General features: G+C 55.7%; 1 protein-coding gene across 5 annotated transcripts; it reads left to right on the top strand.

Annotated features, from left to right (window-relative positions):
• Positions 1 to 227: 227 nt before the first annotated feature.
• On the top strand, positions 228 to 23,659 carry BAHD1 (bromo adjacent homology domain containing 1). Of its 5 annotated transcripts, none has more exons than XM_027083897.1 (7): positions 228 to 551; positions 14,845 to 16,284; positions 18,051 to 18,433; positions 19,417 to 19,576; positions 19,980 to 20,056; positions 20,803 to 20,903; positions 21,385 to 23,659. In XM_027083897.1, exons 2-7 carry the CDS (start codon positions 14,859 to 14,861, stop codon positions 21,572 to 21,574), a joined length of 2,337 nt encoding a protein of 778 aa, XP_026939698.1. In that variant the 5' UTR covers positions 228 to 551; positions 14,845 to 14,858; the 3' UTR covers positions 21,575 to 23,659. The 5 variants fall into 5 exon arrangements, with proteins under 5 accessions (XP_026939698.1, XP_026939699.1, XP_026939700.1 ...); XM_027083898.1 differs by lacking the exon at positions 228 to 551 and adding an exon at positions 635 to 736; XM_027083899.1 differs by lacking the exon at positions 228 to 551 and adding an exon at positions 1,216 to 1,972.
• The last annotated feature ends 1,075 nt before the right edge of the window (positions 23,660 to 24,734 follow it).

Here is a 24,734-nt window from a genome sequence, read left to right on the forward strand (position 1 = left end):
GGCCCCACCACTCCCCGCACCGCCTCCCGCGGCCGCCTCGTGCTGCCCCCTGCGTTGGGACGACCGACCCACGGTTCTGATTGGTTGGAGACCGGGAGGGGGAGCCGAGGGCCGGATTGGCTGGCGGGGCCAGCGCAGGGCGGGGCGGCTGATTGGCGGAGCTGGCCGAGGGGCGCGCTGCTGATTGGCTGGGGACGAGGAAGCAGGAAGGAGGGCGGCGGAGGCTCCGCTCTCGGGGAGTTTGTGGGGGAACCGCGAGCGGCGTAGCGGATCCCGGAGCCCGGCCCCCGCCGCCCGCCCGTCCGGCTGCCTGCCCCGCCCGTCCGGCCCCCGCCGTCCGCCCGCCCCGGCCAGGCGCGCCCGCCCCCCCGACGGCCCCGCCCGGCCGCGGCCCCCGCTCCGCCCGCCCGGCCCCGGCCCCCAGGAGGAGGCGCTGACGCAGCAGCGTGGAGCCCGGGAATTGAGCGCCCCCGGGGGGTTCCAGCCGCCGGATTCCAGCCCGGCCGGGGCCTGCGGGAGCCCAGAGCCGCGCCGTCCGCGCCGCCGTCCCGGTGAGCTAGGGGCCGCGGTCGAGGATGGGGGAAGGGGCGAGCGAGCGGGAGGGAGCGAGCGAGGGAGGCAAACGAGTGAAGGGGAGAGGACCGGTCGCCCGTCAGCGCGCCCCACCGAGCGCGCCGCGCCGCCGCCCCCGCCAGCCCGGGAAGGGACGGACGAACGGACGGACGACGCGAAGCAGGTGCGGCCGCCCGCTCGCTCGTGCCGCCTCTCTCCCCCGGGTCCGGCGCCACGGTCCCGCCATCGGGGAGTGCGGAGCGCCTCGAGGTGACAGCCCCTGGGGGCCGCCCGCTTCGCAGGCCGGGGGCGGGGTGGGTGGGGGCCGCAGTGTGGCAGCTTGGCCGGGCGGCGGCGGCGCGGGCGTCCCGGGCGGCGGAGGGCGGGAGGACGCCGGTCGTTTCTCCGCCGAGGCAGAGCCGGCTCGCCTCCGAGTGCGCGGGCGGCGAGGCCCCCGCCCCACCGTGCCCCCTCCCCCCATCGAGGTCCCCGAGGCAAGGGGCCGCGGCTGGGGGCGGCGCCGCGGGATCGCCAGCACAGGGTGGGGGGCGCCCTCCCGCGCAGGGAGCTGACCGGTTATTGCTGGATGGGGGGCAGGGGATGGGGGCCACACCGGGGCGGGGGGTAGTGTAGACCAGACCCGATCGGACTGGAAGGAAGGGAGGCGCCGAAGAGGGAAGGGAACCGGTTCGAGAAGCGAGTGTGGGCCGCGGGAGGCCCGGCGGGGACCGTGCGGAGCAGCGGCCGAGTCCGAGGTGGGGCGGGGGATCGAAGTTGTCAGACCGCCTCTAAGTGACAGCGGGACCCAGTGCTCGCGGCCGGGCCTGGCCCTGCCTGCCTCGCCGCCTCTCCTCCAGGGCCGGGGGCCGGGTCAGGTCGGGCCCGAGGGGCCCGCTTGGCGGCGAAGCGCCGGACAAAGGCGGCGCCGGAGCGGGCGCAGGTGGTGGCGTCGGGGAGGGGAGCGGGTCCGAGCCACCCACCCCAAGGGGAGGGCGACCGGGCCGGACTCTGCCCTGGGGATTGCGGGGGCCGGGACGACCGCCGGGAGGAGCTGCGGCACTGGCTCACGGCTCCAGCCTCGGATCACCTCGCTGTTCTGGGAAGAGTGGGGTCGACCCAGTGGGGCAGAGGGACAGAGGTGGGGGTGTTCACATGGTGGGCCTGGCCGGTGGCGACCGGGTTGCAGGACTCACCAGGAGAGAGTCCGGTGAGCAGCTCTAGAGCCTGCCAGGACTGAGGGGTTTCAGCAAGAAGACTCTGTCCACAGGCAGAGGGTTAATCCCACCTGGGACATCTCCCAGTCGCCCATTGTCATTAGTCTTAAGAGGGCAGAAGACCAGTTGGACTGGGGACTAGGAAATACCTCCCAGAAGTGCTCCAGCAATCCATGGACAACTGCCTTCAGCACTAGTGAAAGAAGGTACTCACATAGAGAAATGAGAAGCTGAGTTTATAAACCCAGGCAGGAATTTAATTATTAAATAAAAAAGGTTTCCTTTCTATCACCTGAGAGACTTTCCTCCCACCTTTTCCACCCCCATGCCTTCTGCAAAAAGGAGAAAAGGACCCCAGAGAAACTACATGTCCTGGAGGAACACCACTGTCCTTGGCCAAGTAGAGGACATTTGGGAACCAGTGGCTTAAGCCATGAGTGCTTCTGACCCCACCAGTTACCAGCTCTAAGCTGGATGCTGTTTTTGCATATGTAAAAACCCACTCAGAGCTCCTGTGCCCTCTCCTGTGATCCCATACTTAATGGAAGAGTTGGGACCACAAAAACAGGGAGACTTAGGGTGTTTAGAATGTATATATTTGATAAAATCTGGGTCCCACCCCAGGAAGGTTTTGGTTATGAGCTGCTCCCAGCTGTGGTTGACTGTAATCCCTCCTTGGGAAAACCGCCTGTCACCCTTGCTTAGTCTGAGCATGGAGTTAATTCATAGCCACCCTCCATCCCCCTCCCCAAGAGGGTCTAGACCCCAGCCTGGGTGGAGTTGAGGCTTGTGGGAAAGGGAGGTATTACCTCATGCAGGAGACTAAAGTTTTTCTGAGAGAATTTAATTGTATGTCTAAGATCCAGAGGATGATGCAGCATCTCAAGGTCTTTGTGTCTCCTGAGGGGCTCTCCAGTATGTATGTGATTTCTTTTGGTGGCAGTCAGAAGGGGGTGACCTGTCTGGCCACCAGAACCTAAAGGAGAATGACCAAAACAATGATTCCCTCTTTGACAGGCTCTTACCTGGCAGGAGACTCATGTCAGTCAGATCAAGTGTTTAAGAGGGTTTGCTCTGGAGAGTTTAGCCAATGAAGAGTTTCTCTCTTTTTTATATCTCCCTCCCTTTCTTCCTTTCTGTTGCCCTGCTGTTCCCATGTCAGGCCTATGTTGTTATCATGACCTCCCTGTCCCTCCTGCTTCCTCTGGCCCTTCTGATCCAGTCTGTACACAGCTGGTAGATCATTCTTTGTAAAGCACTCCTTTCCCCATGTCACTCCCCTACCCACAAACTTGCAGTGACTCCCCTCTTCCTGCAGTCTCATCGTAGACAGTCTCCCTTAAGGCTCTCCCCTAGCCATGCTGCGCTGTGCATGTTTATCTCCCTGCATCTTTGCTCCTGCTGATTTCGCCAGTTGTCCCCAGTTAGGAGCCCGTTGCCTTCTTCTTCTCCTGCCTGAACCCTACTCTCATCCTTCATCTCAGACCACTCCAGGCCAGCGTTGCTTGCCTCTGAGATTGTGACCCTGGATTTTATAACATGGTGTCTTCTTGAGTGTTTTTGTCAGTTGGAAGTTTCTTAAGGACAAGGACAGTGTGAGCATTAAACCTTTGTGTGTGTGTGAGTATTCTAGGATTTCTGGTATAGTGCTGTGCACATCGTTTTTATTGAATGAATAAATGCAGTTGGCTGCTTAGTTGAGTGGGAGCGGAAGGGAAACGTTCCCTTCTGTTTCCTTAGAAATGCTAGTATAGGAGTTCTTGGTGGTTTCTGACCTTTTTAAGGCATATACATAGGGTGTATTTGGGGTGCTTTAGCGTGGGGAGCAAATGATTGCTTCTGATATTCCAGCTGGTGAAGAGTCTGTCCTGTGGATTGCTCACATGATACCGTATAGACATGAATTGGAAAAGGACTGTAATCCTGTTTTCCTCCTACCTTACCAGGCCATTCTCGCTACCCGGCTTTGCTGCTCTTATGCAATTTTCCTTGTTGTCCGTGCTAAATGAATCCATATGTTTTATCCCTTCTCAATCCTGGGTGTAAATGGGGGAGAAAACACGGTTCTGAGAACAGAAAAGGAAGATTCCTGGGTCTGGCGTGTGGACAGGGCTTTGGGGACTGATGTTGGAGGAGTTGCTTATAGAGGCATCGCTGATATGGGAGGCACCATCAGTCCCACACTGGACCCATCAGAAAGGAGAGCTTATGATCCCAGCTCTCTTGGAACTTCCGTTTTTGTTTACCACCAACCCTGGGCCATGGGAGAAATGGGAGAGAGGACTGGTGACTGGTTTGAGTCTAGACATTGAAAAAATAAATTCCGCATCCATCCCCTTTCCCCCAAACCTCCCTTTTGTGCCCCAGTTTGATGATTAATGGACCAGCATTTCCCTTCCAAGCAGGAATGCCACCCCTCACAGTTGCCATGGCAATGCAGACCGCTCCCCCGTCAATTAAAAAAAAAAAAATCCGCACTACTTCTCTCCTCCTTGCTTCTACAGTAGTAGGAGACAGGTTACCTCATAATGCATCTCCTGGCCTCTCTTCTCAGCTGCTTGGGCTGTTTCTGCTGTGTGTCCTAGAACACGGCCCTTCCTCTTGTTCTGAGGATGGTCTGAGTTGCTCCACTCTAAGCAAATTGTGCCCCTCTTGGATCTAGCAGCTCCTGGAACACTTTTACAAAGAATCAGAGAAAATTTCTGCTTATTTAATTCACCCACAATGCAGATTAAAAACCAAAAAGAGCCTTTTTCTATCTTTTCCTTTGGGGTTAAAAAAAAAATCCCCTCCACACTGTCTCTGGTACATAGAGGTGTAAGTTGGGGAGCGTTTTGACATCCATAAAGGAAGTTTCAGTAAACCTGGAAGGAATTAAGCCTCCCAGCATACAGAGTTCACATTGGAGTTCTGTGGAGATTTTCGATTTCTTTATTTTCATTCCTCCCCACCTCTGTCCCAGCATTCAGGAGGACTTGTGTGTTTTCATTTTATCTGTTCTTACTCCTCTTGGCCTTGCTCCGGCAACATCTGGCCTCAGCGCCCTGTCGCAAGGTGTCATTAAAGAGAAAAAAAAAAGCTTAAGGGGAAAATGTCTCTGGAGTTGAGAAGTTGCCTGTGTTGAACTAAGGCCGCCAGTTGAAGCTGCCGGGTTTATGGAGCATTATAGGAACAGCCTCAACATTAAAGGGCCTCCTTTTTATGAATGGGTTGTGAAGAATGTAAATAAAGCAGCATCTCTCAATGGGGAAGCATTTTACATAAGCAATACTACCCCAGCCCGAGTATTTGTGGGAATTTGCTAGCATAGTCTGGCAGAACTCACTTCCTTTGTGAACTTGCCATTGTGCTGGGGACTTTGGAGGGACAAGAAGAGTGTGCTTTGACACGGAGGGCAGCGCCAGTGCTCCTGCTCTGCAGGTCCCCGGCCTTGACGTGATGGGCCACCTCATGGCTGGAAGTGCCTGCTAACCCTGAAAAGGTGGACAATATAGCATGTAGTCAAGAGCCTGTGATGATTAGAAGCATAGGCTCCTGGCACCTGGGTTCTGAGATTCTGCAGCGCCTCACCCTTCAGGCTGCTTCTACCTCCCCGGAGAAGGGGACAGGGAGGTCCTGGATGATGAAATCCTGCCTGTTTTTAGGGGAGACACCTAACTGTAGTAAAATAGACTGGTTTGAATTTCAGCTCCTTTATGTTTCCCCTGCTCACCTCCTGGTACTGCCACTAATGAGCAGTAAACCGGCTAATAGGGAGAAGTAGCAGCAGCAGTGGCCGTGAGGCTGAGGCTGCAGGCGGTCTGCTCAGGGCCAGACAAGTGCCCTTGGCTCCAATGAGCTGGCTTTGCAGAGTGGCTGAGTACTAGCCTGGCCCTGGGGTGCAGTGGAGGTATTGGTGTCCTGCCCTAGGTGACTTGGTCTAGCGGCTGGGGATCTAACTGTGGTGGGTTTGGTGAGCAGGCCTCAGGGCAAAGTCACATCCAGGACTTTGTGTGATGTCCTGGGAAGCATTTTCATCCAGATTCCATTTTTACCAGTGGGAAACACCTGCAAAGATGGTTTGTTATTAACCTGTCTCAGCGTCCCACCAGTAATAATAACAATAATAATAACATTGCCCTTGAGATCTTCTGCAGGCACCAGGAATAAGAGAATGGGTTTGTCTCTCAGCCTCTCTGAGGTTTGAAATAGGAACTTATTTCTGAGGCACCATAACCAAGTTACCTGAATGAAAAAATGACAAGTGACTGGTCTTAGTTAACAGGATCAATGCCAGGCAGAAACTTGAGGTCTGCATCTTTTTTCTTATGTTTCTGTTCCAATAGGTTTGCGGGATGGGGGTGGGGGCTTTAACACACCTGGTGTGTTAAGACACCTGGTGTGTCTCTGCCTCCTGTGACCCCAGGGTCTCACCTGGAGTGGTACTTACCACCCCATACTTCCCTTCCATCTTCAGTGCCTGTTTGGGCCCCAGCCCTCCTTACATGCAGCTCTTTCAGTTTCCTACCTGCAGAAGAGAGGGGTGGCCCTTCTTCAACGGCAGCTGCCTGTCTAAATGTTTGGGGAAAATTCAGTTTGTTAATCACATTCTCATCCAGCCAGGTGGTTTAGAGGTGAATTATTATTATTACTGTTTTTTTGGCTGTGTCTTGTAGCTTGTGGGATCTTAGTTGCCCTACCAGGGATTGAACCGGGACCTCAGCAGTGAAAGCGCCAAGTCCTAACCACTGGACTGCCAGGGAATTCCCTAGAGGTGAATTATTAGTTTTTAGAGCATCTTTGCAGATACCACAGCAAAGGTATTAGGGTGTTGCTTGATGCCAGGATATCCTGATGTGTATGCCAGAATGGAAGATGGAGTCACGATTCCACTATAGTCAGGGTCAGCAGGCCCTCCTCAGTAGTGAGGGGTGTCCCTGGAGGCGTTCACACAGTTGGGACAAAGTGTAGAAAAGAATTGTAAAACAGATGAAATGACTGTAAGAGATAATCGTCAGAGAAAATTGGAAGGACTTGGACTTATTTGGCCCAAAGAGGTAGCCATAGAGGTCAGGTAATACATCTTCAAATATTAAGATGGCTGTTTGGAGTGTGATGACCAAATTTCAGTCTTCATTGCAGTCCGTGATGGAGATTTCATCTGATTCCAGACGTGGTTAGATGCATGGGGTGGGGGGGCAGTCTGTAGACTCCTTTCCTGGATTGACTGTTAAAATCAAGAAAACATGTCTTTGTAGCCCTTACCCCTTTCGAGGATATAAAATGGGTTTGTTTCAGAAGTGCATTTAAGAGCATATTGGGAACTTTGAGAGACTTTTCTGTAGAAACAGTTTGTAAAATTATGTTTATGTTCCCTGGCCAGTATATAGATGGCTCTTAATCGTAGTACATTTTCAATTCTTTTGTCGTGAAAAATCAGGAAAAACTAATAATGTGTTAATGCCAATAATTAAAACAGCACAGAGAAGCAGAATTGCACATGCAAGTTGATCTCGAATGTTGGTCTGTGACTCAGCAGCCGTCCTGTGTTGCGGTTTGGGGCGTGGGCTTGGGGACTGACACCAGCCACCCCGCCTCTGCCCTCGATGGTGTGGGAGTGTGGGCAAGTTCTTCTGCCTCTCTGTTTTCTCCACGTTAGGGTGAGATGATATCAGCCACCGGGAGTGGGGGGTGGCAAGGATGAATGAGAGTGACGGTGACTGTAAGAAGTAAGTGGAACGAGAGGAATAGTCTCCTGAGATAGCTAGGCAGGTTGGGAGAGAGAAGAAGGAGGACAGTCGTGGAAGAAGGTTGTGCTGTGTAATATGAGAGAATTCCTAAAGTAGCCTGTTGAACTGTAGATTATATTGAAGAGGCAAGGTGGACTCCTGGGGATGAGGGATAGTTTGGAGGTCAGAGTTTCTCTGGGCTGTAAGTTGGGCCATCAGTCTAGGGTGGAAATGTTATATGGGATGGAGCAGGTGGGCACCCAGATCTTCATTTGTTCAGTAAGCTCTTACTAAGCCCTGTGGATAAGATTTATTGGTAAGGAAGGCAGAGCCTGCCTGTCCCTGCAGAGTTTGCATAATGAGGGTGTTACTAAACAGTTAATTGGTTAGGCGTGAGATATTCAGGTTGGCTGCCTGTGTTTCTGTTCGCGCTGTGGGAGTATTGGGAAGCCCTGGTCTTGGGTCTTGTTCCTCATGGCTGTTTCATTCAGGACATCAGCACTTTGCTGGGGAGGCTAAGGGCAGAGCTCCCATGTTGGCCTGGCTGGCCAGTTTCTTGTGTTCAGGACAAGAGATTGCACCTCCAGTCTCGGCACGCCATCTTAGAAATCCAAGTTACTGGTTCCTGGAGCGTCCTGGTGGTTGAACCAGCACATATCCTTTGCCACTCCTGGGCAGGTGCCCGGAGCAGGCTGGTGAGCTGTTGCGTTTTTTGAAGAACGGTGCATCAGTACACGAGGTTTCCTCCTGGTTGACCTGTTGCTGAGCCTTGAGGTTCCCTGTCCCTGTTCCTGCTTTATTTTTTCCACACTTTAACTGCCGGGAGCAAATGGGTCCTGCTCCAGGAGGAGATTTGCTTCTGGCCTGGTCTGTGCACTGTGGAGTCTGGGTGGGAGGGTCTGAGGGAGCCTTAGCCTGGCGCTCCCTGTCCCCCAGCCTGGAGTAATCCTGTATGGAGCCAATGGTGGTGAGTCTGGGGAAAGCTGCATTTGTCTCCCGCCCTTTCCAAATGTTTAGGAAGCACATTTCTCAAAGTGCTGCCCATTTCCCATTGGGCTTAGTACACCTGGCAAGAAGTAGATCGTAGACCCTCAGTAAGAGTCTGAAAGTCCTGGCTCAAATGTGCCCTCTGGGAAGCTGCCATGGAGCCAAGCTCTCTGTACCGAGCTCCGAGCCCTCAGTCACAGCCCTGTCACGCTGTCTTGCCCTCTGTCTTCCTACCAGCCCAAGCTCCAGTTCCTCAGTCTGCTTTGCATTTTTCTTCAGCACTTGGCGTGATACTTGACATGTATGGGGAAAGAATGAGCTTGTGTTGAGCGCCTGCTGTATACCAGGCACTCTGCTAGGCAGTTGACACACACTCTTATTTAACTTGATCCTCATAACAACCCTGCTGTGTAGGTAAGGAAACCAAGGCTCAGAGAAGTTCAAGCCATTGACCAAACCCACTTCAGATTAGCAGTGGCACGAAGTGGCTTCCAGCCCCGTGTGGGTCTTGCCTTGCTGAGCTGTGGCGAGGGGCCAGCAAACGTTGGCTGAATGAGCAAAGGTCACAAGAGGTGCCGTGTGCCTGGGAGTGAGCGACGGGTGCTCTGGCTTAGCTGGACCGACACCTGCACATAGAGGTCTGCCTGGTGCACACAGGAGCTGGGCACTGGGAAGAAGCTAGGGGAAGGTAGGTTGCCTTCAGTAGGGACATGTGCCTTAGAGGAAGCCTCTGCAGACTAGTTTTGTATTGCACGTGATTACCTTCTAATTTGTCAGGGCTGAGTTTCTTAGAGCAGAGCACTGTGGTATGACTAAAATACAGTGTTCTCTGCCCACTGTCCTCACTCAGGGGTCTGTGTGTATATATTGACTTATAGGTCCCAGGGGTAAGTCTTGTCTCCTTCACTCTCAGCCCCCCTACCTGCAAGGAAGGGCCTTGCCCTGAGACTAGGGACTGGCTGTTTCCAGTGAGAAGGTGAAGGAGATTCCACCAAATCTACTGTTACTATATTCCTGTACTTAATTGCAATTCTAATGTAAAATGGAGAGGTCCATTTCATAGTCTGAGTCCCCTCCCTCCCCACAGAGATGTTAACAAGAGGTGTGATATCTGGCCTTGGGTCCAGAGCCAGCAGTACGTGGAGGTTCTGGATGCTCAGGTGTAGCTCTGGGCGCATGTGTCTGGGCGCTCCCGCTGGGATGCTCAGCGTGGACAGGAGTAGCCAAAGGTGGGGCCCGGCTGTGGGGCTGGGCTGGTGGCTGCACCGGACCCTGTGTGGGGTGGGGGTGGGCCTTCCCCTGCACTGCTGCTCCTGCCTCTCTGGGCTCCTGGGAGCCCCCAGTGTGAAGTGTGAGGAGCAGGTGGTCGACAGGCCAGAGATAGGCTTGGTGCCTCCGGGGCAGGCGGGCCCAGCTCCTCAGATGGCCATGACCCGAGGGCAGTCTATAAAACAAGCCGCATCCAGACGGGTCAGGCCAGTTCCCTTTGGTCAGGCGCCGTGCTTCCTGCCCAGGTGTTTGTAGGGTCCCAGCCTGACTGCAGAGTAAATTGAGTACGCACAGCAAGTGAGGCTGAATGGGCACCAGGGAGGCCCTCTCTTCGGGGCAGTACCTTGGGGCTTGAGGTCTGAGCTGCTGGAGCCAAGGCTTCTGCTCTCTCTGGGAGCCTGCACTGAAGCTGCAGTCAGATGGCAGCAGCAGGCAGAGCGAGTGCCCTCTGACCCCATCCCCTGGGCCTTTAGCATCTGAAGATCTCGCCTTTCTTGTTTCTTGGAGGCGTGGAGCTGTTATTCAGGGTCTGTGGGATACAGTTTCTGCCCCTGCCCTCTTCGCTGCATTGTAAACCGAGCCCCCCAGAGTTCACCCCAGACTGGGTCCCGAGTGGGATACGGGTGGCACGGCTGCGTTTCCCGGGGTGGACACTCGGGTGTTTTCAATGGAACGGTAGCAGAGCAGGGGTCAGGTACAGGCTGCGTTTTCAGATTTCTCACTACTCCCGGTGGCTCTGGATTCCTCCTAATGTGGGGATTCGAGGGCTGAGGGCAGGCCACCCTCCACTGTCTGTGGGTCTGAAAGAGGGGGATCCCCAGGATGTTGGCCTGCCCGGTTCCTACTCTGCTAGGCTCCTGCATGGTCCCTAGTGTCATTCTCACCACCACTCTTAAGTAAAGTTCTTTCTGATGTGTCTCTTTGAGATGAGGCATCTGAAGTTCAGCAAAGTTAGGTAAGTTGCTCATGCGGGCCAGAGCTGGATCCAGGTCTGGCTGACTTAAAGCTTTGGCTGTTGCCATTTTACCGGCTCTAGGGGGTTCAGGAGATACCAGCCGCATCTTTATCTGGCTTTATCACAAGAATTTCAGCAGCTCACCTCTCTGTTTTTCCATGAAGTAACATCAACTAAATTTAAAAGAACAGGAGCTTGCCTTTGTGCTCTTCCTGCTTTTCTTCTCTGATAGCAGATTCAAGAAACTTAGTGTTCGTGAAAAAGTATTATTCCGTTGAGGGGTGGCGGAGGGGGTTATTTTATTCCAAGAGAGATTGCAGAAGTGGGCAGTGCTTACTTAACTCGGTGCCTACTGTGTGGCTTTAGGGGTAATTGGAGGGAGGTGGCTTGGGTCAGGGCCCTTCCTGACCCTCACCCAGGGGACCACCTGGTCTGCTCTTACCTAAGACCGCCCCCCCCAACCCCAAGTACTCCCTCCCATTACAGATAAACCAAAAAGCCTGAAAAGCATAATTTCAAGTGCAGTGGGTAAGAGAGGTTTCAGGAAGAGCAGTGGGGCAGAGCCCTGGGTCCTGAACCCCTAATGATGGGGGTGTGGGTGTGGCCTAGAGCTGGGTAAGTTAGGGAGAGCCATGGCCAAGGCTGAGGGCCTCTTTCTGCCCCAGGGCAGCCTCTGCTTGGGGGAGTGATCTGGTTTCGACCTGCTCATCCAGGCCCCCACCCTTGCCCTCGTTTCTCCTCTGGTGCCCACAGCCCATGTCCTCCAGGCCTTTGACCTGCTCTTGCACACAGTACCTTGGGTGTCCTCCACCTGCCCTGGTGGGCCGTGGGGGCTACGTATAAGGTGCTGCTGCAGCTTGAGGGCAAAAGACAAGGCCTCCCTCCTTTTCTATTTCTGTGGAGATGACTTCTCCCAGCCCTGGTCAGGCTTGTGATTTTGGATTCAACTTTTGATTCATTGGGTCTTTGGCTCGGAGGACCACCGGCCGGCCACTGTGCTTCAGACTGGTTTTCTTCAGTGAGGGCTTGCTTGACATGGTCTAGGCGAGCTCTAAGACGCCCTGGGGAGTCCCTCCTAGGAACCTTCTCCCGAGGGTGCCTGAACTACCTGCCCCTGGGAGGACAGGGCTTCCCAGAGAAGAGGAGGGTAGTCTGAGAGAAGCAGGGCATTCTTGTCTGTTGGTAGTGGCAGAAAGTTCCTGGTTGAGCTGGTGTGTAAGTGGGAGGGACAGGACAGCAGGATGGTTGGCAGAGCTGGAATGGGAACCAAGCCTCCTGCTTTCCCGGGATCTTCTTCCCCCATTGAGCTGGGCCACCCCTGCAGGTTGGAGGGGCCCTGGCAGGCTGGGCGCCCCTCCACCCAGCCCCACCCCAGGAAAAAGCTGCTGCCGAAGTTCTCACACGTCCATCTGGCTTCAAAGCATGACTCACTGACTCTCTTCAGCCTGGAGTGCAGTGCGCTAGGCAGCAGAGTCCCCAGCCTCTCCTCAGGAGCGTGAGTGACATTGCTGCCTTAGGCACCACGTGAATGCAAGGAGTTCTGCCGGTGATGGGATTTGGCAAATTCAAGGGAGGCTAGCAGGAGGCCCAATATGCTTGATTTGAAAATGTGACTTGCACCCTTTGATTTAGAAGCTTCCTGGGATCATCAGCCTCAGGGACAGTGGGTGTCCCTGAGGGACGAAGAGGGAGGTGAAGGAGTGAGATACTCTGCCGGAAACAAATTCCCAGGTTCTGGGGACAGACTCCCAAAAGTGGAAGGCTTTTCTCCGAATCTTTTTCATATTGCAAGGGAAAGACTGAGTGGGACCAAGTATCCCAGAATCCCTGGGCCATCCATCCATGTAGCAAGTCTACCAGCAAATTGAGGGTGGGGGGAAGCGAGGGCAGACCAAGGACGACCATGGTCTGCTAAGAGCTCTTCATTGGCCAGGCTTGGAAACACCTCCCTGTGTTCGCTTTCTCTTTCCCATCCACTCCTCCTTACTCTGCTTGGTGTCCGTGTCCTTAAAGGCCATAAGCCCAGGTGACCTCAGCCTTGGCCACCGGCCATTCCCAGGCCCGACTCCTCTGGTAACTTGGGGCCTGTTGAGGGGCTTTGGCCCCTGCTCAACTGTGTGGTCTATTCACTGTCCTCCTTCTCCAGGCCCTTTGGGGGTGGGGGAGGGCTGGGCGCAGGCTTCCCTAGGAAATACAGATGTGCTTCTCCTTGTTCCTGCTCCTTCACCTCTGGCACAGGGGTGCCCTGCCCTTGAGGGAAGGGCCTGGGGTTATAAGCAACTGGGATTCTTTTGAGGGCTAATAAGCGTGCTGAGCAATCAGGGATGGGTGGACACCCTGATTAGAAGAAAGAAAGCGTCTTAGGTAGCCTAGCAGATGCCTGAGGTTTTTCAGGAGCGCTCCAGTCTGTGCTTCAGGAATGAATGGATTTGCCTCTGTGGCTCTCTGTCCTGCCTGGGGCCTAGTCTCTGGGTATGCAGGTCCCCGCATGTGGCCAGAGCAATGCCTGGCACCCCGCCTCCCTTTTCCAGTTTTCCAAGTTCTTTCTCAGGGGTGAGGGACACCCCTGCTGCCCTCAGCCTGGTTTTTGGAGCACTCTTTCTCAACTAGTGGCATGTCTCTGGAGAGAGGGTAGAGGGTACCCAGTGACCCCAGCCACTGGCCCAAGGCCACAGGAGCTACTGGAAGGGCTCTGGATTCCCTGGGAGTCCTCAGGCTTGGGACTTTCAGGGTTAAATCCTGGCCCTGCAGGGACTGCTCCCAGCTCCTCTGGTGGAGCGAGAGTGAATAACAATAGCAGCGGAGAAATCAAGCTGAAAAGCTTGCTGGGCAGGAGGGGTCCCAGAGTGCTGGGGAGGGCAGAGCTCCGTCTGACACCTTACTCAGCAGCATCTTGCTTTGTTGGGGTGTAGGTAGGGAGTGAACAGCATAGTAGTCTCTGACCACCGATGCCGGCAGTGTCCGTCCCCCTGCCCCTGCCCCTCAGCTCTCCATTGCCTGGGCTGTGCCAGCTTCCTGCACACAGCCTGCTGCCTTTTTCATTTACGGGGGTGCCCGGGGGGCCCAGGTATGTTGGAGGTGGGGAGGGTGTCTGCTAAGCAAAGTTAAGGGATGATGCCTGGTCGCAGGCATTTTCTGTCTGGAGCTCTGGGTTTCCTGTGACTCACCCCCATCCTGCCCCCTGCCTGGCATCTTGCCTACAAGGAGGGAGTCCTGAGGAATAAGGCAGGACTAACAGGGCTGCCTGGGTTTGTCGCCTGAGTTAGTTCTTCTATTTGGTACTTTCTTTTCCCAGCTCTTAGTGGCTGGTGGGCCTTTAAAGCTGTACCACAGGTCTAGAGTGTGGTCCCTGGGTTTCCTACCTGGGAATGCTGGCCCCAGCCTTACTGACATCCCTCCCCCAGGCACGGGCACTGGGCCGTTTGGAATCTGAACTAAGGTGGGGCTGGCTCCACGGGCTGGCTGAGACCTCCCCCCACAGGCTCCTCACAGCCAGGCCTTCACTCTTGAGGGGGCTTTCCAGCAATACCCAGGTTATGGCTGTCCTGCTGTATGTGCCAGGCAGGTGTCCTCACAGGTGGACTTTGCCTCCTCCACGGCCCAGCAGGCAGGTTCCTCATCTCAGCTCCTCGCTGTCCATCTCCTTATCCTCCTGTGGCCAATCTCAGAAGCCTCGAGAAGGGGGAGGGGACTGATAATGTCTTTGAAGGAATTGGTGGGCTCCCACCACCCAAGCCCCTATCCTGGATCCATGTCCTCAGGACAGTCTCCTCCTGTCCTACGATGAGTATCTAGTGGGAGAAGAACAGGTGGAGACAACCGAGAGCTTTGCCCCCAGCTTCTTCTGTCTTCCAGCTCTGGGGTTTGCATTGCTCCATAGGGTCCCCAGGGGCTTGGTTCAGAGGAGAGTGGGGCAGCCAGTCCTTGCACAGCTGCTGGTAGCCTGACCCCGCTAGACCTTTGCACTCTGGAAGGGGGTGTCCCGGGAACATCCAAGCTGGAGATGGAGTGAGTGGCCAGAGTTACTGCAGGGGATGCGGGCCAGAGTTACTGCAGGGGATGCAGGCCAGAGTTACTGCAGGGGATGCGGGATGGGCTGCAGTGGGGGAGAAAGCAGGCCAGGGCAGGCTTCTCTCATTGCCTGCCTTATGTCCTGCAGCTTGGAGGTACTCCATGACACACACTCGGAGGAAGTCTCTTTCCATGCTGAGTTCGGGCCCCACGGGCCGCCAGGAGCCCCTGCAGATGGAAGGCAGCAGTATGGAGCAGGGGGCAGAGGGTGTGGAGCCAGGTCCTCCTGAGAGCCCAGGGCACCTCACGGGGCGCCGCAAGAACTACCCACTGCGGAAGCGCCCGTTAATTCCCGAGAAGCCCAAGGCCTGCAAAGTGCTGCTGACCCGCCTGGAGAATGTGGCTGGTCCACGGAGCGCAGATGAGGCTGATGAGCTGCCCCCCGACCTGCCCAAGCCCCCTAGCCCGGCCCCATCCAGTGAGGACACTGGCCTCCCCCAGCCCCGCAAGCGGCGCCTGGCCTCCCTCAACGCTGAGGCCCTCAATAACCTGCTGCTGGAGCGGGAAGAGACCAGCAGCCTGATGGGCACCCGCCGCAGCCGAGGGGGAGACCCCCACCGCAGCCGGGACCGTGACCGGGCCACTGGAGGCTGGGCCTCCTCCAAGAAGCGGCCCCGGCTGGGGGACCTCGGAGGAAGTCGGGACCTGTCCCCAGAGCCAGCACCGGATGAAGGGGCCTGCCGAGATGGCGATCCAACTCCCAAGAGACTGGCCAGCCTGAATGCAGCTGCCTTCCTAAAGCTGAGCCAGGAGCGGGAGCTACCCCTGCGGCCGCCTCGTGCCCATCCAGAAGCAGATGGGCACTCCACTGAGCCACCAGCACTGAGGGCCCCGAGGCCAAAGTGGGCCAAGGTCAATGGCAAGAACTATCCCAAGGCCCGGCAGGGGGCTGGCTCTGGGGAGGCTGCAGGCCCACCCGGCTGGCAAGGACACCCCGAGGAGCCATGGCCATCTGCCACCCCTCGTGGGCCGTCCAGCCAGCCACCTTACCAGCCCCTGAGCGAGGCTCTAGAGAGCCCCTTGGGGCTGCGCCCTCACCTGCCCCTGCTGATGGGTGGGCAAGCAGCCTTGAAGCCGGAGCCCGGGCGCCCAGGCGAGGAGTCACCTGCCCCCAAGCAGGAACTGCACCAGCCCTCTTTCCCCGCACCCCAGCTCTCCCCGCTACCGATGCCTGGCAACCCCGCCGACTACAGTGGCCTGTGTGGTGGGCCTGAGCTCACCGCACTAGGCAGCTTCTACCTGTACTGCAGCCAGGCCGGGCTGCGGTGTGGGGGCTACCCCTCCTGCTCCGTGCTCCCCGAGGACAAGCTGTCCCCAGTGGCTGCAGCTAACGCGGGGCTCCTCTTGGCCCCGAGCTCAGTGCCCGCCGCGGGCACCCACTTCCAGCACCCTCCATGGGGTTCTCGCTACTGCTCCAGTGAGGATACTGGAGTGAATGGCTACAGCATCTGTGAAATGTTGCCCCCGTCTCTTACCCACATCGGCACTACCTGTGGCGGCTGCCCCTACAAAATGCCTTTTGCAGCAGGTATGCCTTCCCGGAGGTGGGGTACACCAGGGAGTCTCTGAGAAGCAGTGTCCCAGGAGGGTGGGGCGCACTGGCATCTGTCTACCGCGTGGGAGAGTCGGGGGTTTTGAGAAGGGAGGGTTCCTCTAGTTTTGTGCCCCCAGCCTAGGAGATTCCCAGGAAAGAGGCCCGTGTTTAGCTCTTAGCAGCCCTGCTCCGTCCCCACTGTCTATGGAGGTTTCTCGGCATGGCAGTTAGGTAGCTTTGTGGTGGTGAAGTGGGCAGGGTGTGTCTCTCCTCCCTCTCCACTGGGATGCCCATTCTTAGACTCTGAGTAGCAAGTTAGATGCTGAAATTAGCACTTTTGCCAAGTTCTTCCCATGTCCTTCTGCCTTCCTCGAGGAAAACTAGAATTCCTTACTTCCCGGGAACCCAGACCATCTGCATGCCAACCGAGTTCAGCATTCACGGGAGGGGTGGTGGGTACCAGGCCCCGTAGGTGGTACCAGCTGCAATAGGACAGCTTCGTCCTGGCCATACAGGCCTTGAAAGAGAAGTAATGCTCAGACTTAGAATCACCTTGCTAGGTACAGACCGGGTGGGCACACTCTGAGAACAGACAGGCTGCCATCAGGGCCTGGGCTTTGGTGTCTACCTTCTTGGCAAGATCCAGACACCTGAGAGTCTCGTGCTGTAGTTGATGAGACATCCCTAAGTGATCTCTCTTTCCCCAAACTGGCAGGAGTGTCCTCACATGCCTCTCCAGGCTCCCTTCCTGGCTCCTGGGTGGAAGTGAGGTGACCAGAGCCATGCTAGCCAGCAGGTCTGCCCTGCTGCTGGTGAAGTGAGGGGCCAGGCCTTCTCAGGGCTCTCCCCTCCCCTGCACAGCCCTTCTTGAAGGGGTCCATAAAACAACTTTATAAACCGGTTGACTCTGGCCAGACTGGTTGTTTCAGGTTCTCGCATGAGTTGGAGCTCTAAGAAATGAGAACAAGCTTCTTTTTAGGCTCTTCTTTTTCTTCCATACCACTCTCTAAGTCTAGTCACTTAAACTGTGGGACCCAAGACCCCTAGCCCCTTGCCCTGGGACACCAGTAAGCACCATGTGCCAGGCGCTTGTTCTTAGTGCTTTATATATGGGAGGCCATGTGGCTTGTTAATTGAGCACAGACTCTGGAGCCAGACTGAAATGTTCTCCCCACTTCTTCAGCCACGTGACTGTGGGACAAACCAATAACCACCCTGTGTCTCAGTTTCCTTAATTGTAAAATGGGGGTAAATGGTACCTACCTCATAGGGTTGTTGTAAGGATTTGAAGAATTAATATGTTGATAGGAAAACACCTAGGACACACTATATGATACTCACAACTACTACTTCTGTTGCAAGGCACGGAAAGGTAAAGTGACTTGCCTGAAGTCACACAGCTGGTAAGTGGCAGATCTGGGACTCATATCCTGGTCTCACTCCAGATCCCCTGTTCCTAAGTACGGTGGAAACCTTAGAGAAGGAAGATTAAGTCAGAGCTTAGAGATGCCATTCCCATTACTTCCCCTTCTCTCAGGCTAGAAGAGGAGATGGAGATGTCTGTGGGCCAGTCTCCAAGGTCAAGAAAAACCCTTGGCCAGTCACTGATCATCTCCCTTAACAGCCTCTGACCCCACCTGCCACCTCAATGGCCTTTGGGTTCATGCTTAGAATTAAAAGAAGGCGGCTCTGAAAGCAGAGGGGCCGGGGGTTCCCTGCTTATCCTTACCTGCCCTGACCTCCCTCTCTCCTTTTCCCAGAAGGCTGCAGGTCCCTGGGCCAGCTGGAATTTCCTCTCCCAGAAGCCGGCCACCCTGCCTCACCTGCCCACCCCCTCTTGGGATGCCCTGTGCCCAGCGTGCCACCTGCAGCAGAGCCTGTCCCCCATCTTCAGACACCCACCTCGGAGCCCCAGACGGTAGCTCGCGCGTGCCCTCAGAGCGCCAAGCCTCCTAGCGGCTCCAAGTCAGGTCTGCGCACGGGCTCTAGCTGTAGGCACACTGCGCGGAGCAAGGCTGCCCGCAGGCCCAGCCACCCCAAGCAGCCTCGCGTCCAGCGCCCACGCCCCCGCCGCCGCCGCCGCCGCCGCACTAACGGCTGGGTGCCCGTTGGGGCTGCCTGTGAGAAAGCCGTCTATGTCTTGGTGAGTGCCAGCTCTCAGCTGATGGGGAGAAGGGAGGGTGGCGGTTAGGGACATAGGACCTGCAGTGAGTTGGGTCCCAGGAACCCCTGGCTCTAGCCACTCTGAGAAGTGACAAGGGGTTCAAGCTCAGTTGTACCCCAGGAACTGATCACACTGGCCCGGCCTGCTCCCCCAACCTGTACTGATCCTGTGCCCTGTGCCTTGGGGAGTCACGGAATGCACAGTCAGTCACAGCTGGTGGCTGCCATCTCTGTCACCGACTCTTAGGGAAGCCTCCTGAAGTGTCTTCACCTCTCATCCCGGATTATAAAGTGGAGGACTTCCCTGGAGGCTTTTTGGATAAGTATGTATGGGGGAAATTGGGATAGGCAGAGAAAACTGGTGATACAGGAACATCTGGGATGATGAAAAGAATGTAGACTGAAATGTATCTAGTACGTCTTAGGTGCCAGAACCGAACTAAGCACTTTACATGCATTATCCGCTTTCATCATCACCGCCGCCCTGTGAGGTACGCACACACCCCGTGGTCCTAGAACTACCCTCATTTCACAGACGAGGAAACAGGCTTAGCAGTAGATTAAGTCATTTGCCTGTGATAAGGCTTTGCTGCTTATACCATGGTGGTTTAAGAGTCAAACCTAGACTGCCCATTAGGAATCTTGAGGACCTGCCCGGTGCTGGGGGCTTGGAGCACGAGAGCCGGCTGTCGTGGGTGTGGTGGTCGGAGTGCAGGCCCAGAAGTTTCGAGCCACTTTCTTACCCCTGTTCCCATTTCTCTTCCTTTCTCCAACGGTGAGGATTCCCTTTCCTGCCCCTGAAAGCCAGGCTCAGGGAGGAGGGGCCAGAGTGCAAACCACTTTGGCAGTCTCCCATCCTCAGCGGTTTGACTGCCCTGAGGAGAGCACAGAGAGGATGTCACTCCCTCCGCACGCTGAATGCGGCCCCACAAGCCTTGTTTGTGTCATTGGTTTGTTGCTCAGGATGAACCGGAACCAGCCATCCGAAAGAGCTACCAGGCAGTGGAGCGGCATGGAGAGACGATCCGAGTCCGGGACACTGTCCTGCTCAAGTCAGGCCCTCGAAAGACGTCCACACCTTATGTGGCCAAGATCTCTGCCCTCTGGGAGAACCCGGAATCAGGTACCCCTTGTCTAGAGTTCGACCTGGCACTAGTGTCCTGCGTCCTTGGCAGAGTCTGCCTTCCAGTAAGCCAGCGTCTGTCTGGTGCTCAGGGCTGCAGACGGCCTTGTGCTTGGGTTGGATCAGCTCATTAACCTTTCCAGCCATCGGGGCCTGAGCGCCTGTCACCCTGCCTCACCTGTCAGTGCCTTTTCCTCCTCCTTCCTCCATGCCTAACAGCATTCTAGGCCACTGAATTGCCAGACTTGGCCCAAGGCAGGGGATAGGGGTGGCCGGAGCCTGCAGAATTGGCCTAGGCTTTGAAGTTGGATGAGCCTCCAGGGCAGGTGGCCAGCCCGCCTGCCTATCTAAGTAACTCTGGAGCTGCCAGCTCAAGCCCTGATTGCTTCTCTTTCTCCCCTAGGAGAGCTGATGATGAGCCTCTTGTGGTATTACAGACCAGAGCACTTACAGGGAGGCCGCAGTCCCAGCATGCACGAGGTGAGCTGCCTGGCGGGGGAGAGGCTGGGGCACTGAGAACGTGGTATGGGGGGGTGGGGCAGCCTGGGCATTCAAGTCCCTGGACTCATTACCTTGGACACCAGAGAACCTGGGGAAAGGCCTGAGTTTTAGCCTCTTTTCCCAACACTGCCCCAATTCATGTTTTGAAGGGAATAGTAACCTTTGTCTTGAAAGGTGGGGCAGAAAGGGAGCCCCCAAGAGCAGGGTGCCAGAATGGGAGCAAGTAGTTGTGTCTTCCTGGCGACAGGAAAGGGGAGGTGGAGCTGCACAACTTTACTGTCTGCAGCAGGAGAGGGAGGGGAGAAAAGACTCTACTGACACCCCTTGCTATCTACCAAGCCGTGTGTGGGTTTCTCCACCCCCGGTCTGGGCTCCCTTTTACTTTTTTTCCCCTCTCTGGGACTTTTCATCTAAATGGGAGAATGCACACCAATTCCCCTCTCCTCCCCTGGGCTGGGGTGGGGGTCGGGAGGCCGATGTCAGTCAGAGGCTGGAGTGGGTACTTGGCTGCTCCTGAGTAGGACAGGACCTGGGAGGAATGCCTTGGGCTGCTTGATGAGGAGCAGTTAGGCTGAAATTCCAGGGAAGCTCCCTAGCTTCCTGGGCACTAGCTGGAGTTGTCTATCTCAGGTCAGGAGTCCCAGCAGAGTGGTTAATGTCTGCCTTGCTCCTGGAGCTAGGTGCTTCCCACCCTGGTAGCCAACCTCCTCCTCCCTCCCCTTGAGCCTTTGCAGAATGAAGTCTTTGCATCGAGACATCAGGACCAGAATAGTGTGGCCTGCATTGAAGAGAAGTGCTACGTGCTGACCTTTGCTGAGTACTGCAGGTGGGTGGTGCCCTGTACCTCTGGCTAGCCTCTCCCCTCAGACTTCCCAGGGCTATTTGGGCGCTGCCTGTGATCCCCAAGGGGATCTGACTCACTGGGCCTGACCTCCTAGAACTTTCTTCCCACAGTCTGCTTCCATCATGTAATTTTTATGGAAAAAAAAGAAAAGAAAAATTGTTCCCCCTCTGAGGCAGAGTGATTGGGGCAGAGTTGCAGAGTCGGGGATAGTTAGAGTACTGCTCTCAGAAAAAATCAAGGAGAATTGACAGGTGATTGGGAGGGAGGCCCTGGTAGGTGTGGTTCCCCAGTGACAGAGAAGATGGTTGGCAGAGAGGGCATAGGCCCAGGACAGGGATGGAGGCAGCACCTGCCCTTGTGGAGGTGGGAGGGGGTGTCCCAGCCCTCTGGGCAGGGTGGGGAAGGAATTGGTCTTCCTGCTAAGATAGCTGTGGTAAAGACAGCGAATGGTGTGTCACTGCAGATTCTGTGCCATGGCCAAGCGTCGAGGCGAGGGTCTCCCCAGCCGAAAGACAGCACTGGTGCCCCCCTCTGCGGACTACTCCACCCCGCCACACCGCACAGTGCCCGAGGACACGGACCCTGAGCTGGTGTTTCTTTGCCGCCATGTCTATGACTTCCGCCATGGCCGCATCCTCAAGAACCCACAGTAGCCCCCTCACGCCCACACTGGGGCTGCCCACGGGCAAGTGGGGCTCAGGGCAGGGGGCACTGCTTGAAGCACAGCACTTGGTTAAGGGGCCGCAGGAGCCTGAGGTGGCTGGCCTGTGGTTCTCTTGTGGGGGGAGGGCAGGGGCCCCTATGGATTTGGGCCCCATGGGAGGGAAGGGGAGGCCAGGGTATACGAAAAGCATCAGAGCCCTCAGCTTGGCCCAGGGCACCTCTCTGTGGTCCCCTGGGCAGAGGCTCCTGAAGAAGCAGTCTTCCCTGAGGCTGGGCCAAGCCTCAGGGGCATGGCCCCTGGGGGGATTGGGGGAAGGTCCTTCAGGAACCAGGCCCTTCTTTGTCCTCCCCTGGGCCCTTCAGGGGGGAGTGGGAGCCAGCTTTACCTCACCCACTGTGACCCGCTGCTTCCCCATTAGCCTGGGACCAGGCTCTCCCAGATTCTAGCACAGCTCCGAGCTCATTCCTTTGAGGCCTAGGGAGCCAAAGTCTGGCTCCCAGAACATTGACTTTCTCTTCCTGGACTTGGGGCCTTTCTCTGGCATTCCTCCTTTGCCCCTGCAGTAGCCCCTGGTGCTGGGACAAGTTACCAGCCCTCACAGTCATGGGTGTGGCCCCCTTGTGGGAGTCAGCTTCCTGTCCACCTCCTGGTGAAGGCCACCCAGCAGGTCTGGCCTCCCAGAAATTAACTGATCAACATGGGGTTTGTCATGTCTGGGAGAGCAGAAAGGAGCTGGGAGGGGGTGGGGGCAGGGGGCAAGGAAAATTGCTACCTGATTTATTGAAGACTTTTCCTCTTGCCTTACACTTAGAGGTTTAGGAAACCTCTTGCAGAACTTCACACATGACTTTTCAAGCCACACCCACCTGAAATCAAACCAAAGGAGTGCTGTGGCTCCCCTTGCCCTGCCACCTCTTACCCTAGTCTTTTGTAGATTGCACTAATTTACATCCCAGCGAGAATCAACACTGTATCAGTCCACAGACCTGCTGAGCTGCAGCCTCTCACTCTAGGAGCTAAGGACCTGCATTTTCAGTTTGTTCCTGTTGCCCAGGGGCCCTGTTCTCACCTCATGCTGCTCCCCAGAGTAGATTAGGAGACTCAGCCCCCTGCTATCCTTGCCAGAACTAGGCCCTGGCCCTGGGGCACTCCGTGTGGCAGCTGGAGCAGTCTGGTTCTTTCCTATTTGTACCAAAGAGGAGCCTGGTAGGGAGAGGGAGTGTGGCTTGGGCCCGGCGCTGGGCACATGCTCGTGAGTGATTCCACAGGCCACAACCCTGGGGACAGGAGTCAAGAAAGGCAGCACTGGGTCCCCCTCCCCTAGGGAGGGGCAGACAGACCCTGCAGGCTGAGGAGGTGGCACTGGGTGAGGACAGTTGGGCGGGAGGTGGAAGTGAATCCTGAGGGCACTCCCAGCGATCCCCCAGCCCTGTGCTGTCCCTGAGCAGATGGCTGCTCCTGATTGGTCATTGGGCTTGGGTGAGGCCTGGACCATTCAGAGGTGAATTTACACTTGGGAAGCCCAACCCCAAACCTGAAGGGAAGGAACTTGGGTCCCCTTGTATTGAATAAGCTGTTTGGAGGAAGGCATCATCAGTCCAGGAGGGCGGGGCAGTAAGAGAGGTTGGCAGAGTGGCCGTGGGGTGGGGCCGTGGTGGCTCTGGAGACCCAGCCTTGGAGCCTGCTCTTTCCCAGGGCGCTGGGCCCTTGCTGCCAAGGAGCCCAGCCTCACCCAGCAGGAGATCAGGCCCCTCGTCTCCCAGGAGGCAGGGTCCACTGCCCACAACTTAAATGCTTTTGAAATCTCTTAGATGTGGAAATATTTTTTCGAACCTGAAAATGCAGCTGGTAGAATTTCAATGGAAGCATAATTCATGTAAAATATATTTTAGTTGATATTTTGTAAAATGCACTTTTTGTGTGTGTCGACCCTGGTTTCTCAGATCTGTATTTCAGTGTTTACAAGGGAGGGAGGACCTTTCCTCACCTCCCTTTTGACAGAGATTAGAAGTACTTCTTTAAGAAAAAAAATAATAAATTTGAGAAATTGTATTGATTTAGAAAAGGACCATTTCCTGTGTGTCGTGTCATCTTTTTGTGTGTGGGTGCAGAGGGGCTCACCACTCTTAACCACTGCAGTGCAAGGGCTCACTGAGGTCAGTAAGCAAAGAGCACAGGAATGTGCGTGGAAACAGCGGGAGGAGAGGAGACAGAGGGAATGGGAACGTGGAGGTGACTTCTTCGCATCGTGGTGGGCTGAGTGAAATCCTTGGGAAGTGGTCTCCAAGTGGTTGCGCGGTGAAGATACCGCCTCATCACCTTGCATCATGCCCCTGGAGAACTGGCCAGCAGAAACTGTTGGAGGGCCTTGGTATCTTGCAACTGGCACTCCTTGCTGAGGAATTGAAGGCTGCATCATGAGGCCAAGGGCTCAGACGGCCTGGACGCTTGGTTCAGTCAACCTAGCCCTAGCCCCAAAGCCTCAGTGTTGACTGTGTTCAAGGTGGGGTGGACCTAAGGCTCTCGGGGTTCCTAGGAGGCAGATATGCTGCCCAACCCGCTCCTGCATTTTGTAAGGACATCTGGGCAGCTGCACTTCCATAGAGCTTGTTAGTGGCACAGGCACCATTGTGGACATACTGCAGCACTGCCATCAGTGTGCTGTCCACAAGAGTCCCATGAGATGGGCAGTATCCCATCATTTTACAGACGAGAAACTGGTGTGGAGACAAGTACTTTGTCTAAGGACTCCCCCAGAGTAAGTGGCCATTCCTGTATTCAGACTGCCTCACTGTGAGTGCTAACACAGAAAACTGCTCAGAGAAATGAGCACATGTGATGCAGTTACCAAAAACTTTCTCAAAGTTGTTTTTTCCTCTCCTAGTATAGAAGACGTATTTACTGTTTAAAAGATAAAAGATTTCAGTGGAAATAATCCCATGACCAGAAATCTACCTTCAGTGCTATTGGAAGCAAGGAGCAGTTCGGTGAGGGCTAAACCCTGATGGAGACTTCTAAATCAGTGAATGGTGTCCTGAGATGCACCCCAGCATTCAGACAGAGTAGGGAGCCTGTCCTGAGGAGCTGGAAGGCCACCAGGTTTCCCATTCTTTCCCCTTGCGCATGTGCTGTGCTCACACTGCTAGGAT

The sequence above is a fragment of the Aethalodelphis obliquidens genome, unplaced genomic scaffold, assembly GCF_003676395.1.
Source record: "Aethalodelphis obliquidens isolate GAN/ISIS:26980383/991018 unplaced genomic scaffold, ASM367639v1 scaffold51, whole genome shotgun sequence".
Lineage (NCBI taxonomy): Eukaryota > Metazoa > Chordata > Mammalia > Artiodactyla > Delphinidae > Aethalodelphis > Aethalodelphis obliquidens.

Coding starts and splice junctions, on each gene's coding strand:
- BAHD1 (XM_027083897.1), top strand. CDS start 14,859: ATGACACACACTCGGAGGAAGTCTCTTTCCATGCTGAGTTCGGGCCCC. Junction 18,434..19,416: donor AGAAAGCCGTCTATGTCTTG/GTGAGTGCCAGC, acceptor TTTGTTGCTCAG/GATGAACCGGAACCAGCCAT. Junction 20,904..21,384: donor ACCTTTGCTGAGTACTGCAG/GTGGGTGGTGCC, acceptor GTGTCACTGCAG/ATTCTGTGCCATGGCCAAGC.